Here is a 16,497-nt window from a genome sequence, read left to right on the forward strand (position 1 = left end):
TGACACGTCAAGGACCATGGATCTACTGGATCGTTTGTCCCTAGTGGCTGAGAAGCTTGAATGCCAGTCTAACCTGTGGAGAGCTGTTTCTTTTCCGGGCCTCACTCAGGACCAGCAGCTCTTTGAGTTGCTTTATAAATGGGTCATTGAAATACACCCACACAAAATATGTGCTTTCTCCAAAGAACATTGATGTCCACTGAGCATGGTGCATTTTCTTTGTTTATGGGAGAGGACAGAGGGAACAAATTAACTTTCACCTTAAAAGGAATACCTTGATATGTCCCATACCACTGTGCCTATAAATGATCACTGAGTTTGGTACTCTGAATTTTATTTGGATTTATTCTAACGTCTGACACAGAAATGTCTTACAAAAAAATCTAAAGCAATTGTTGCTTCTTGATCAGAAGATGCAGTCAGCATAATATCAATGAATGTAATGGATCAACATAGTGGATTATGGTACAATGAACAACAATAAGAATCTGTTGGTTGCTCTTTGTCTATTTCAACTATAGATCTGAGAAAATAACCACATGGGTTCAGTCCCTGCGACCTGAGCTAAAATTCCATAATCAATTAGACAGTGCCATACACATGCTAAATTGCTCAGTCATGTCTGACTCTTTGCAACCCCATGGACTGTAGCCTCCCAGGGTTCCGTTTCCATGGGATTCTCCAGGCAAGAATACTGGAGTGAGTTGCCATGCCCTTCTCCAGGGGATCTTCCCTAACCAGGGAAGACAACATTCTAGGTGCTTGTTATTCTGCTTGCTGTAAATACTTATATTTATTCACTTGATATTTATTATAAACTATACATCATGTTACTTGTAGAAACAATTTCTATCAAGTAAGCAAATGTTTTAATGAGTATGACAGTTTATTTAATAAATTGAAATTTCTGTTTGACTTTAAAATATTCTTTGATTTGAATCATCACTCTTTGTGATGGACCATAAACATCAGAAGGTCACATAGACAGTGCAAAAGGATTCTGAATGCTAAAGGGAAATTTGGACACATGATGGGATATTCATTACTTGCCCTTTAGAGATTGAATGCCCTGTTGCTTTTATGAGGGCTTCCCTGGTAGCTCATCAGGTAAAGAATTTGCCTGCAATGAAGGAGACCCCAGTTTGATTCCTGGGATGGGAGGATCCATGGGGAAGGAATAGTCTATCCACTCCAGTATTCTAGGACTTTGCTGGTGGCTCATCTGAAAAAGAATCCGCTGCAATGTGGGAGACCTGGGTGTGATTCCTGGGTTTGGAAGATACCCTGGAGAAGAGACTAGCTACTGCAATTACATATCACAGTGATAAGTCAATGTCTAATAATCTACTATGATGTATATAGATAGGCATAATTATTAATAAAATTATTAGTATTTAGCTATTATGTAATAACCTATTATATAATAGTATACATACTAGGGCTTCTCAGGTGGTGTTAGTGGTGAAGAATCTGCCTGCAAATGCAGAAGACCCAAAAATGCAGTTTCGTTACCTGGGTCAGGAAGATCCCTTGAGGAGGGAATGGCAACCCACTCCAGGATTCTTGCCTGGAAAATTCCGTGGGCAGAGGAGCCTAGTGGGTTGAAGTCTGTGGGATCACAGGGTTGTACATGACTGGGAACACACACACATACATACTAACATGATAATATGTTATATAACTAATTGTATATGTAACTATATATATTACTATACATGGAATGTAACTGATTATATAATAATAGTATATACTATGCTAATAATATGTAATATTATCATGTAATAATATATGACATGTAATATAACACACACATAGATATGTATGTGTGTGTGTGTATATATATATATATATGTATATATATATAGTCTGAAACAGTCCCAGTCCCTCTGCATGGTAACTAGGTTACCCTCTGTCATTGTTTCCTGACAGTTAACAGCATGATTTGAGAGATCAGCTAGATTCTGTTTTTTAGCTCTTTGATATTTTCATTTTGGAATTTACTTCTTTCTGTTTAGTCTCTCACTTGTTAAAGGGAAAAATAGCAGTGCCTATCTCTATGGATTGTCACTGAGATTATTAATAAGAAAGAATGTACTTTATGGCTTTTGTTTTTACTAGAATAAACATTTTGAATCCATATAAACTGATGGATTCAGTGATATCAAGTCCCAATTTGGTAAAATTTTCTACATATTCAAAGAATGGTCCTGGGTTTGGCTTTTCCCATTTTCTTGCACCAATTCCTACTCCCCTCCTACAGAATCTGTTTGGTAATTTTGTTGTTGTTGTTCTTTATTTCACTTTATTCTTTGCAGAGATTATCAGCAATGTCCTTTTGGCAGTTACCTCTGTTCAATCAATTTTGAGTTCTGGCCACATTTATATTTCACCTGAAATAGCTTTCCTACTAAACCATTTCCTAACAGCAGTTTTCAACTGGGCATTCCTCAAGGTATAGATTAAAGGATTTAACATGGGGGTTATCATCGTGTAGAATACAGCAACTGATTTATCGACAGGCAAAATAACTGCAGGTCTCATGTATACAAATATGCAAGGCACAAAGAATATGGCAATGGCTGTCATGTGGGAGACACAAGTGGAGAGGGCTTTGCGTCTGGCCTCCGAGCTCTTGGTCCTCAGGGAGCGCAGAATGACCACATAGGAGCCAGCCAAGAGAAGGAAGGTTAGCAGACAGAGAACACCGCTGTTGGCAGCGACAAAGAGCCCTAGAGTGTGGGTGTCAGTGCAGGCAAGTTTGAGCAAAGGGGTCAGGTCACACAGAAAGTGATCTATGACATTAGGGCCGCAGAAGGGCAACCTGAAGATGAAGAGGATCTGGATGAGTCCATGAAGAAAGCCTCCCATCCATGCCACTCCCACTAGCAGCCAGCATAACCTGCGATTCATGATGGTTGTATAGTGCAGGGGCTTGCAGATGGCCACATAGCGGTCATAGGCCATCACAGTGAGCAGGATAATATCAATACCTGCGAGGAAATGTTCCCAAAAGATTTGATTTGTGCATCCTTTGAAAGTACTGGTTTTCTTTTCATAGAGTGAATCTATGACCAGTTTAGGGGTATCAACACAGGAATAGCAGGCATCAATGAAAGAGAGATGAGCCAGAAAGAAGTACATTGGGGACCCCAGTAATGAGCTGGTAGTGATGGCGACCATGGTGAATACATTTCCTGCCATAGAGATGATGTAGACAACCAAAAACACAACAAATATGATTTTCTGCATCTTTGGATTTTGTGTGAGTCCCAGTAGAATAAACTCTGTCACATTGTTCCTATTTTCCATGTTTTTCGTGTTCATGTTGATCACAGTACCTTAAAAAGTCACATTTTTTTTAAACACAGTCTTGAATTTATTGTTTTTCATCTAATAAATAGCAATTGCCTAGATTCTATAGATATTTAAATTCTAATAAGATTTTTTAAGATGGAAGATATTCTGATATCTTAAAGATTTTTCAACTGTGAGTGCATGAGGATTTGAGTGTAAATATTAGAATATAAGTGTAAGAATATGAGCACATGAGTGTAGGCATGAAGGCGAATTTGAGAAAGAGTGAATTTTGCATATAACTCTCGTAAAGATGTTTTTTTGTGACTGGGACCAAGTGGACTTGGATGAGGTTCAGTAAGGAGATAGAGATCAAAGTGTTATAAGTAACAGAGTAATTAAGCATTCACATTAAGTGTTATGGGGCATCCATAATAGGAAAGGAATGCATACAGGGGACTCTGGATACTGTAATAGAACTGAAAAGCCATGTTGCCTAAATCCAGTAACTTAACGGTAGCTAATAGTGATTGATTGCTATGTGTATGACATGGTAGTAACCTGTACATGGTATTATTTCATCCATTTTCATAAGGTAAAGGATATCAGAGACTAATGTTAATAGTAAGACTAATAATGATAACAATAAAATCTAATTATAGCAAACTCTAATCTAATCACTAGCAACAATAAAACTAGTTTTAAAATCATGATGAACACTTGCTGTGCTCTAAATGTTTTTTCAGACATTTGATTATTTATCACTGAAGACCTCTGAAATGATTACTACTATCATTTTTACACTTATTTTTCACACTAGTGAGGAGAAGCTTAGAGAAAGCAAGGATCTTGACAAAATAGAGCAGATCTAAGACTAGCAATAGTGTTCTATCTTGTTAGGTTAAAATAAACTATGTTGATCTAATAAAGACTTTTATATATTATCACAATAATTATAATTAATGCTACTCCAGAGGCAAGTGTTTATGAGGCAATGTCATTGAAGAAATACAAATATACATATATATACACAGACTCAGACACATACACACACAGTAAAACTTACTGAAATTCTTAATTTTGAATAACCATGTGGTACTACTTTCACTGAAGGTCAATTTTAGTTTTGTCTCTTCCTCACCCCTATTTCCTTTCTCCACAATTTCCTTACAAAGCATTAACCCACAGACTCTTCTGCAAAATGTTGAAATGATGATTCCAGCAGTTAAACATACTGATTTGAGAATCAGAAAAAAAAAAAAAAAAAACTACCACAACAGATAAGGATCTTGTATTTCTCCACTTGCAGCTGCTTGATTCTGGGGTATATTTCTTGGTAACTCACATCCCAGTTTCTCTCTCTCTCTTTCTAGTATCAAATGAGAACAATGATGTCCACCTCACAGGCTGTTATGTGAATTGATTGAGGAAACATATATGAATATCTCCACCACACTGCAGAGGGTACACAGAGGACCTTCACTTATTTTTATGACTGTCTATGCACCTAGGAGACAGAAAGAATTGGTATTTTGATCAATAATACAAATAGATATTTAACCATGAAATAAACTGAGGAATAATCACCTGGGATTTTATTTTTAAAAAAACCACAGAGACTCACATTATCCATAATGATTGATTACAGGAAGAGTTCTTCCTATTCATGTTTGGATTAAACAAATGACAATTTACATCCTTTAGTATTTACATTGCTAAATGTAAAAGTCTTGAGTGTGAAGTGTGTTTCAAATTTGTTTTCATTCTCATGATTAGTCTTAATTATTAAAAGACATGTCTCTTGGAGAAAGAAGAGCATCTGGTGTTAGAGAATTAAGTCCTACAAATTTCTTAATCTCTATGAGCCTCAATTATTTCTGCTAAATTAGATTAATTATATTCATTAACTCTCTTTAGAGGAATGGGGTGAAGATTAAATGCTCTATTACCCTATTTGAAAAGCGATGAAACATAGTCATTACTATATATGGAAACTAACAATCTTTAATAAGAATCAGCACTGTTGAAGAACTTACCTTCAGATTTTCTATGATCTTAGTGATATTTGGGGGTATTCAGAACTAATCCCATTTGCAAACAGACCTCCTCTTGGGATAAATAGCTTTCAGTACAAAAACTATGACACACTCAGAAAGACAGTATTCATACAATTCAGTACCACATCCACAGTGCATAAGTAGGTCATTTTATAAGGCTTAAATCTTCACTTCTAGCCTAAAGCATCAAAAAGCGTTTAGAGAAAACCTGGAACTTCACTTCGTAATGGATTCAGATGGCTCTCATCTCAGGGACAGGAGGAATAATGTGAGGTGGAAACACACGGAAGGATTCATTTCACCCTTGATGAATCTTGCTCTGTAGATGTGAACAAGCTAAAGAAACATTGTTGCCTGCAATGCATGGATATTTAAAGAGTTTTCCACTAAGATTCAAGTACTTTGTCTTATAGGTTCTTTTTCTCTCCAAGGAGTTAATTATCTTCTTTGATGGAAAAGCTTTGTCTGAAGAGACATATTTGAAAAACACCTATTCTTGAGTAGGGACTTGTATCCCCTGCACATGTAACCTAAGCATGTGAATTCCCTTTCTCCATCGGAACCTGAGTTTCTATGTGAATAGCAACAATGGCATAATTCTAGTGTGGGATCTGCAATATAGTTAATTTCTACACTCATGTCAGAGAGAGAACTTCTCTCTTCTTTTCAACATTAAACCTTTTCTGGAAACCTAGTATTGATTGGGCTTCCCAGTTAGAGCTAGTGTTAAAAAATCTGGCTGCCAATGCATGAGACATGAGTCACAGACTGCAGTGCAAGCATAAAATTGCAGGAAGCCACGTCAAAGTACTTGAATTCAAAATCTGTTTCATACATTAGAGGGTTCCATGGGCTTCCCACGGGGGCACAGAGGTAAAGAGTCCACCTGCCAATGTAGGAGACACAGGAGACATGGTTTGACTCTTGAGTTGGAAGATCCCATGGAAGAGGAAACGGCAACCCACTCCAGAATTCCTGAACGAAAAATTCATGGACGGAGGAGGCTGGTGGTCTTTAGTACATGGAGTTGCAAAGAGTCAGACACGACTGAGCTACTGAGCACACACACATAGAGGACCGTGGAAGTGACTCAGACGGTAAAGAGTCTACCTGCCATGCAGGAGACCCAGGTTCAGTTCCTGGGTTGGGAAGATCCCGTGGAGAAGGGAACGGCTACACACTGCAGTATTCTGTCCTGGAGAATTCTCTGGACAGAGGAACCTGGGCGTCCCAGGTGAGTCGGGGTACAGACTGCACCTGCCAGTGCAGGAGATGAAGGTTCAATCCCTGGCGGGTCGGGAAGATCTCTCGGAGGAGAAAATGGCAACTACTCCAGGGTTCTTGCTTGGGAAAGCTCATGGACAGAGGGGCCTGGCGGACACAGTCCACGGCGGAGCAAAGGAGTTCAGCCCTTAGCAACAACAGCAATAAATTGTGAAATGACTTCTCCCATCTGGTTCAGTAACACATCCATACCCTCAACTTTCTTTTCTTTCTTTTGGTGAGAGTGTTTAAGTTCTATTCTCTTACATTTCAGTGATGCAATACAGTCACCATGCTTTCAACTGTCGTCATCCTATGCTGCGTTATATCTTCAAAACTTTTTCATATTGTCCCTGAAAGTTTGTAGAGCTTCATCAACCTATTTGTATTTCCTCAAGCCCTCAGCCCCTAGCACACACTTTCCTATTCTCTTTTTGTATGCGGTGACTATTTTTTATTCATGTATTTTGAATTGAAGGATAATTGCTTTACAGTATGGGTTTGATTTCCGCCATACACCGACATGAATCAGCCATAGGTGTACATACGTTCCTCCCTCCCACGTTCACCCTTTCCCAGCCCTTTAGGTTGTTACGGAGCCCCAGTCTGAGTCCCCTGAGCCAAAGGCAAACCCCACTGACTCTGTTCTACATGCGGTGGCGTCTGTGTTTGCAGGCTGCTCTCTCCACGCCTCTCACCCTCTCCCTCCTCCCCACCCCCACTTTCCTCCCTAACTCTGTTCTCCATGTCTGTCTCCATTGCAGCTCTGCAAATAGGTTCATCGGTACCATCTTTCTAGATTCCATGTATATACGTGTTCATATACAATGTTTGTTTTTCTCTTTTTGACTTCTCTCTGTGTAGGCTCTAGTTTCATCCACCTCCTTAGAATTGACTTTTTATTACTGAGTATTGTTCCATTGCGTGTATGTACCACAGCTTCTTTATCCATTCATCTGTGAGTTGACTATTATTTGTTATTCTTTCGGTTTTTAGATTTTAGATTTAGATTCCACATTAACTCTATTTAAAGTTGATGACACAAAATGTAAAAAGCTTGACGCTTGTGCCCTAAAGATTTCTTTATGTCTTAAGCAATAGCAATGTGTTTAACATTCTCTTAGATTTAAATTTAATAGTGTTAACAATACTAGACTGATATATTTACTGAACATTTATCTATTTATTAAAAAATTTTTTTTTTTTTTTTTAACCCATGATGCAGGCTACCAGGCTACTCCATCCATGGGATTTTCCAGGCAAGAGTACTGAAGTGGGTTGCCATTGCCTTCTCCATTACTGAACATTTGTAATTATAAAGTGCCTTCACTGAGTGAAATAAAACTATTATTGGTAAATATATATGATGGCTATTATTAAAATTTATACATTTTAGTAGATTTTTAAAAAAAATCCACTTTATGATGAAAATAGACTTACTAAATTGTCATGTTTATTCAGAGTTCTTTATGTATACTACTTGTTTAATCCTTACAGCAAGCCTATAATACAGGAATTATTTTCATTTTCAATCTACACACAAAAATGAGGCCCAGCATTCCATCTCTTTTCCTTGAAAGTAAAGGACCATAAGATGGTAGAGACAGGATTTAGATTCATAGAGTCTGAGTTCAAAGCATATACTCTTAATCATAATATTCTACTATTCATCGCTAAACTAGAATAAAAACAGTTCATGACCACTTCATCAATTCCTGACTTTTCCTGTGTTGTAGGTCATGTTGAAGATGTGTGAATTAAGGGATAAAGCGGATTAGAGGCCTTTATTTCTTACAGAGAATACATATGGATCTGGTTTAAAGCCTTGCTTCTGGTACTTCTTAGAACAATCTCAAGGGTATGTTCACTTCTCTGAACTTCAGATTTTCTGTTTGTATATTTTCAATGGACATATGGAACTTTGTAATATTTTTTGAGACATAGCATGAAAACAAAAAAGCACTGGATATATATCAGGAATTCTACTTCTTCCTGAGAGAAGTGAAAGGATGCTTAGAGTTCATAGTTTCTCTTTTCTCTGAATCACTTTTGAGGGCAGGTAAATATTCAAAATTATGCATCGTGTGTATATGATGTTCTAAAAATTGTTTAAAGATTGCATTATTTCCAAATTTTAACTACAAATACTTTTGAAACACATAAAAAATCCTAAATTTTCTTTCCTTGTACAACTTCTTATTCTATTATCTTAACTTTATTTTTCACCTGCATGTTAACTCATTTTATTTTCTTCTTTATCTCTTTAACTTCATCACTTTTTCATCTAAAATACAAATAACCATGACAACCTGTACAGCGTCTGTATGTATATATGTGTGTGCTGGTTTTATACAGGAGTAAATTAGATGATTTTATGATGGAGCCATTATTGTTTTATATATATATATATTTAATTTTTATATTTTAAAAATATTTTTTATACTATATGGCCCTCCTTATGCATGACATGTAGTCAGTGAACTTTGCATTGACTCGGAAATTTAAAAAAAAATGAGAAAAAGAAAACTCATACTATTTTACTGAATTTATTTCAAAATAAACAGGAGAACAAGGTTAGAATTTGTAAGTATGGTCCATGTAAGAATGAGAAACTTTGGCATTCATCTTACTTGTGAACTAGAAAAAGGAGCAACTCATAACCCTTTATGAGAGAATAGATCATTCCCACAATAAAGACATACTCTCATATATCTGTACAGACAAGTCAAACCATGACTCAGTAAGTAATCAAGCAAGGCCCTCCATTCATCTCTCGCTTTCTGAGGTAATTCTGACACGCCATACCTTTCTCATGGCATGTTTCACTTCTGCATTCCTCAGTGTGGAGATGAGCGGATTGAGGAAGGGGGTTCCAATCATGTAAAATACCGTTACCATCTTGTCCATGGGAAACGTGGTCGGGGGATGGGAATAGATAAATATACATGGCCCGAAAAATAAGACAACTACAATGACGTGGGAAGGGCAAGTGGAGAGAGCCTTTTTCTTCCCTTCTGCCCTGTGAATGCAGGATAACAATATATGAGGTTATCAGAATTATAGAACTGTGTGTGCAAATGAACCCACTATTAAACGCCACCAGTAGGTTCATCACATGAATAGCCATGCAGGCAAGTTTCAACAAGGGCTGCATATCACAGCAAGAGTGATCAATCAAATTGGATCCACAGAAGGGCAATCTCAAGGCCAGGATAATCTGGGCCATAGAATGTATAAAAGATACTGTCCATGCAAGAACAATCAAGATGATGCAGGTTTTCCGGCTCATAATGGTTGGGTAATGCAAAGGCTTGCAAATGGCTGCATAGCAATCAATGGCCGTGAGGACAGGACAAAGATCTCCATGGAGCCAAAAAAGTGCAGTGCAAAGACGTGAGTCAGGCACTCATTGTATGATATGATTTTCTTTGCAGACAGAGCATCTATAATTAATCTGGGAGCCATGGAAGTTGAAAAGCAGGTATCAACCAAGGACAAATAAAATAGGAAGTACATGGGACTCCCAAGTGTCCGGCTAGACTTGATGGTCACGATAATAAGCAAATTCCCCACCATGGTTCCGAAATAGAAAATGAGGAAGATTGCATACACCATTTTCTGTCTCAGGATCCTCTGTCCATCCTAACAGTATGAACTCAGTTACACTGTTGTTTTGCAGCATTGTTTCACTTGATGAGAGGAAAACACTGGTTAGAAAAAAGATTCTGTAATCATAAGGAAAGGTACTTATGATTACAAGGGTCGGAGCCCAAATAAGTGTGGGACTGCCACTATTCAATGGGCACTCATTTATCCGCTATGTATTACTTTTATCTGAATGAAAAGGAATGTATAATACTTAATTTCCTTGATTGCATATGAAAATAATAATACAAGAAATGGGAAAACAATGAAAAATAAATTATTCTTCAGACATAATAAGTACACACACAGGCTAGAGGGTGAGACAGAGAGAAAGAAAAAATAAACATAAAATTTTAGTAATGAATACACAGTAATTTGGTCCAGGTCATCATGTCACTTATTTTAATAGGTTGCTTTTGACAAAGTTTACTTTTTATTCTACTTCTCAAACATTTCGAGTTGTTTACAGTTTTAAAGACAGCTCCTGTTATTAACATGTAAAATCTTTAATCTATAATATGCTGTCCACTTCATTATTTTTTTTTCTTTCAATATGCTTTCTTAAGACACAGAGTCTAAGTGAATCTAAAATGAAGGAAAAATATAAATAGAACATTTCCCATAAATCAGAACACTGTTTCAATTTTCAGGTTTAAAATCAAACACCAGGAAATTATAAAATGAACCCAAGAAGCTCCAAGTCATACCTGAAACATTTCATTAACATTTTTGTGATATGTCTTAAAAGTCCTGTCCTCTCATCTTAAGTAAGAAAATATGGAAATTAAAAGGCAATTATTATTTATCGTATCTAGCTAAATGCCAAACACTAGACAAATTGGCTTATGTCCCCTATATTAGGGCTTCCTGGGTAGCTCAATGGTAAAAAAAAAATCTGCCTGCCAATTCAGGAGATGCAGCAGAAGTTGGTTTAATCCCTGTGTTGGGAAGATCCCCTGGAGAAGGGAATGGCGGTCCACTCTTTATTCCTGCCTGGAAAATTCCATGGACAGAAGAGCCTGGTGAGTTGCAGATCATGGGTCACAGAGTAGGACACGGCTAAGTGAAGGAGCATGCATTCACACCTTTATTTTATTCAAATAGAAGGTAATAGCAGATTACAAATGTCAAACTGGAAAAGGATGTTTACTACTTATATGCTAGAAAGATCATAATTTTCAAATATAAATGGATTTCACTTTAAAGCTTAAAATATGGCAAAATAAATAATAGGCAAAATAATCCATGTTAAAAGAGTCTTTTCTCCTTATTAAATATATTTAGGGGCTTCCCTGGTGGCTCAGATGTTAAAGAACCTGCCTTTAATGCAGGAGACCAGCGTTCAATCCCTTGGTCGGGAAGATCCTCTGAAGAAGGCAATGGCTCCCAATTCCAGTATTCTTGCCTGGGAAATCCCATGGACAGAGGAGTCTGATGGGCCACAGTCCATGGGGTCACAGCAATCAGAAAATTAACCACATGAAAATGTGCTCATTTGTATTCACTAGTTAATACATTCAAATTTAATGTCCATTTAGATGATATTTTCATCTATCTTTTTTATAAAGTGTCCTTTGTGGTGCAAGTCTGTTGACATAGAGTGCTGATGAGTTGTGGGTGTTAGTCAGCCTCACTTTTGTAGGAGTGTAATTGGGCACAATCTCCTAAGAGGTAATTTTCACCATCTATAATATTACAACTGCACATGGACATGGATCTAGTGATTCCATTCCCTACAGATACTCTTGCTCATAAGGACAATAGCTATCATTGCAACACTTTCTAAGGCAGCGAAAGATAAAAAATGACTTAAAACACATCTGAAAGGAGTTTAATGAATAGGGATGCTTACAGTAATACCATCCATTGATAGAGCCATTCATAAAAACAAAGCAGATACATAATCAATGCTATCTAAAGTCTTTTAAAGTGAAAAGTAAGAGCATAGAATTGTATGCTAGAATGATAAGTCAATTAAAAATAGGATAATACATATTACATGTATATACTCATATATTAACAATGTATATTTAGAAGGATGTCAACAAGAGCATAGATTTGTATTCTCTGTGTGAGGAAACATTTGCTGGCATCAGCTACATGAGCCATGCCTAATTTTTAAGATGTACTCTTTGGTAAATTTGAAATACATCATTATCATGTGTTGTACTAAACAATATTTCTTTTAACCAGATTTATTCTAGAAAACATGATACTTCAATTATCATAGTTAGGTATCATTTCTTATTCTGATGTTGAAAAAATTTATTGTATAAATCTCTATTAAATGCCCAAGACTCTGAATCTTCTCACAAAAATCAAACTTATTCTGCTAAAAAAAAATTAATGTTGCTTGAAACCTCATCTTAGTTGATGGGTTATTATTAACAATTGCACATCCTTGAGCCATAACAATTGTCTTCTGATTTAGGCAGGAGGGACAGTGATATTTTGGAGAGAATATAAGACTTGAGAGCATGAGTAAGATGCTGAGGCAAGAATAGAGGTAGTTATAGAACTAAACGCTTTGAAATCACATTGAACAGCAGCAGCTACATTTAACTAAAGGTGTACTTGTCTAATTATGTGTTTTCCAAGTATACTCTTGTCTAGACTTCAACAATCAAATAAAAAATTGTTTGCTGTTTATATATATGAAGAATGTTATATAAATATACCTCATCTATATTTATGTATGTTCACATACATATATATATATATATATATATATACACATCAATAATAGCCACATGTGAATCATTCACATAACACACTTATATCTGTATAACTATGTAGACATATAGATATACATATATTAAAATTGCATGTATACAAATCACACTAGTTGGAAGGAAGCAACAAGGATCAGAGTTTTTACCCATAAACTACTGAATTTGAGCCCCTAGAAAATAGTAGGTGCTTTTCTTGACCAATGTCTGTTGAATGGATGGAAGCTTTAAGGAAACCTTCTGTGATTACAGTTTAGCAGTGTTTCTCACTTTACTATGCACAGATGCCATTGAGGAAAAGGGAAGTCTGCATTCTCATACATCCACCGCGAACTATCATATCTATGGAATATATCCTGAAACTCACAAGAAGATATTATATCTATTTGTTCATCTCCTGCATCCTCAGTTCCAGTAGTCCTACCAAGCAGGGCTCGTTTTCATCAGAAGTTGCTGTGCAAGTCCTTTATTTCTATCATCTGACCTTAGAATGCAAAACACACCTAGAAATGTTCTAAGCTTTCTATTTCTCCATAGCTGGGCTATATGTGTTAGACACTCACAGTGTCATTAATCAGACTCTCTTTCTCCAAGTGTCATATAAACTGTTACTCTTCAATAAAAGTAATGTTAGCTCTTTAAGAGTTCATGCAGAGGTTAGGATGTTCAGTTGCCCTCTTTTCAGCCCAAGGAAAATTTGAACACTGTTTACTCGGCTGAGAATAAAACAAGTAATCCTAAAATTCTGTTTATCTGGAACCAGGGATTCTTTGATCTCATGAGGAGACTTATGTCCTCACCTGCATATCAGAAGACAGAGATGATTCCAACTTCACCCCACACTTTCTGAAATCCTTGACTGTGCAAATGTATCTCTTTTGCCTTTGTATTTACCTGTGGATGATGCAAAGTATAGAATTCTCGAGAAGGCCATTCCCTTAAGTGTCCCCTCCCTTCACACACACTGATGAAGATAATTCAAAGGGACACAGGGGCCAAACAAGAACGCCCCCAATGCCCAGTGCTAGGAAAAAGGTCAGCAAGAAAACAAAGAACATAAAACTGAGATATACCTGAAAGTACAAGATAAATATCTGCGAGTCATAATGATGCAAATAATTGAATAACTAAATAATTAGGGGAAAATAGACAGAAGAACTCCAAATAATTTATATAGATATTCTGCCCTCAAATTCTCCACCACGTCAGTGTGAGCTGTGCACACACTTAAGTGACTTCTTTCCAAAGAATGCAGTGCAGAATGAGGGAAAACAGTAAATTTATGGGGGGGGGGGGAGGGTAGGTGGGAGCAATTATGACAAACAGTACCTCAGGTAGGTGGTCAGAATTAAGAGCCCAGTGATAAATCACACTGAGAGTACTTACCCACTGATATGATATGATGAAAATAGCACTTTATCTCTGTGGTTGGTTCTCCAATAACCTATAACCTTGGTCTAATTGTGAGTAAAATATCAGACAAGCCCCCAGGGAGAGTTTTAAGGCAAAGCGTATAACTAGTCCTCTTCAAAGCTATCAAGGTCTAGGTCATTCAAGAAAAGTCAGAGAAATCATCACTGTCTGGAGGAGCTGAAAAAAACGAGAAGTGAATATAATGTGGTTGCTTGGATCACATTCTGGAGGAGAAGCAATGGCATTAGTAAAAAAGGAGTCAAATTAAAGTATGGACTTTAGTTAAAATATGTGATATGGTCATTAATTAGCTGTGACATATGTACTGTAATAATATAATCTGATGAAGGGGAAATTGAATGTGAGGTGTATGCAAACTGTATGCTTTTACAAACTACCTATAAATATGAGTTCCTCTAGTGGCTCAGACAGTAATGGATCTGCCTGCAATGTGGGAGACTTGGGTTTGATCCCTGGGTTGGGAAGATCCCCTAAAGAAGGGAACGGCTACCCACTCCAGTATTCTGGCCTGGAAAATTCCATGGATTATACATTCCATGGGGTCGCAAAGAGTCAGACACAACTCACTGACTTTCACTTCACTTCACCTGTAAATATAAACCTATTAGAGAAGATAAAGTCTATGAGAAATGAATAACTTATTTAACAATCCTCACAATTTACCTGTGTTGTACCATGAGTCATATACTTGCTCCTTGTTAAATGTTGAATAATGTCCTATTGACTGCATACCACATACTGTTTATTTATTCATGAAGAAATGGATACTTTGGTTGCTTAAACATCTGATTCTTTTGAATAATACTGTAAAGAACATGGTTATACAAATTTGGAATAAAAGTTCCTTTCAACTTATTTGCCCATTTATTAATTGGGTTGTTATTAGTCACTGATTTGTAGAAATTCCTTATGTATTCTGGATATGAACTCCTTATCAGATATGTCTTTGTTCCCTTCCATTTTGTGGGTTGCCTTTTCTCTCTGTTGATTGCATCCTTTGATACATAGAAGTTTTAAATTATGATACAGTCCTATTTACCTACTTTTTCTTCTTGTGCCTTTGTTTTTGGTGTCATCGAAAAAAAAAATCATTGCCTACTTTAATGGCCTGAATCTTTTCCTCTATTTTTTCTAAATGTTTCAAGATTTTGGCTCTTATGTTAACGTTTTTGATCCATTTGAGTATATTTTGATATGATGTAAGCTAAGGATCTACCTACATTCTTTTACACATAGACATCTAGTTTTGCCAAAAAAATTTGTTGAAAACCTCTTTTGCCTTTGGATGATGTTAGCACACTTGTAAAAAATCATTTAACCATTCGTGTGATGGTATATTGCTGGCTCTCTTTTCTACTGCTCTATATGTTTGTCTTTATGCTAGTACCACACTGTTTTGATTATTGTGGCTTTACAGTAAGTTTTAAGATCAGGAAGCGTGAGATATCCAAATTTTCCTCACTTTTCTTGCACCCATTTCTTCTTCCCTTGCAGCATCTATCAAGTATACTGGCGATCTATTTTTCTTTTATCTCATATTCTTTGATGGAAACATCAGTAATGCACTTTTGACATTTGCATCAGTGGAACCCATGGTGGGTTCCATGCGTCTTTTTTTTTTTTTTTTATCACTTTTCTATTACACATCCCTAATGGTATTTTTCATATGGGCATTTCTCAAGGTATAGATGAAGGGAGTTAACATGGAAGTTATTAAAATGCAGAATATAACAACTGCTTAATCAATAGGTAAAGTAACTGGTGGTCTCAGGTACACAAATGTGCAGGGCACAAAGGATATGATAACAACTGTGATTTGGGAGACACAAATGGAGAGTGCCTAGCTCCTTGCCTCCAAACTGTGGTTCCTTAGGGAGCACAGAATGACCACATAGGAGCCCATCAAGAGGAGGAAGTTTAACAGACAGAGGAATCCACTGTTGGCAACAACAAAGAATCCTGGAGTGTGAGTATCAGTGCAGGCAATGTCGAGCAAAGGGTTCAGATCACACAAAAAGTGGTCTATGACATTAGGGCCACAGAAGGGTAATCTGAAGATGAAGAAGATCTGTATG

General features: G+C 36.8%; 1 protein-coding gene and 1 pseudogene across 1 annotated transcript; both read right to left on the reverse strand.

Annotated features, from left to right (window-relative positions):
- Positions 1-2,379: 2,379 nt before the first annotated feature.
- On the reverse strand, positions 2,380-3,324 carry LOC122450505 (olfactory receptor 4C46-like). Its single transcript, XM_043482884.1, has one exon. It carries the CDS (start codon positions 3,322-3,324, stop codon positions 2,380-2,382), a length of 945 nt encoding a protein of 314 aa, XP_043338819.1.
- Positions 3,325-9,380: 6,056 nt separating this feature from the next.
- On the reverse strand, positions 9,381-10,296 carry LOC122450557 (annotated as a pseudogene).
- Between the last annotated feature and the right edge of the window lie 6,201 nt (positions 10,297-16,497).

This window comes from Cervus canadensis, chromosome 11 (genome assembly GCF_019320065.1).
Source record: "Cervus canadensis isolate Bull #8, Minnesota chromosome 11, ASM1932006v1, whole genome shotgun sequence".
NCBI classification, from domain to species: domain Eukaryota; kingdom Metazoa; phylum Chordata; class Mammalia; order Artiodactyla; family Cervidae; genus Cervus; species Cervus canadensis.

Coding starts and splice junctions, on each gene's coding strand:
- LOC122450505 (XM_043482884.1), bottom strand. CDS start 3,324: ATGAACACGAAAAACATGGAAAATAGGAACAATGTGACAGAGTTTATT.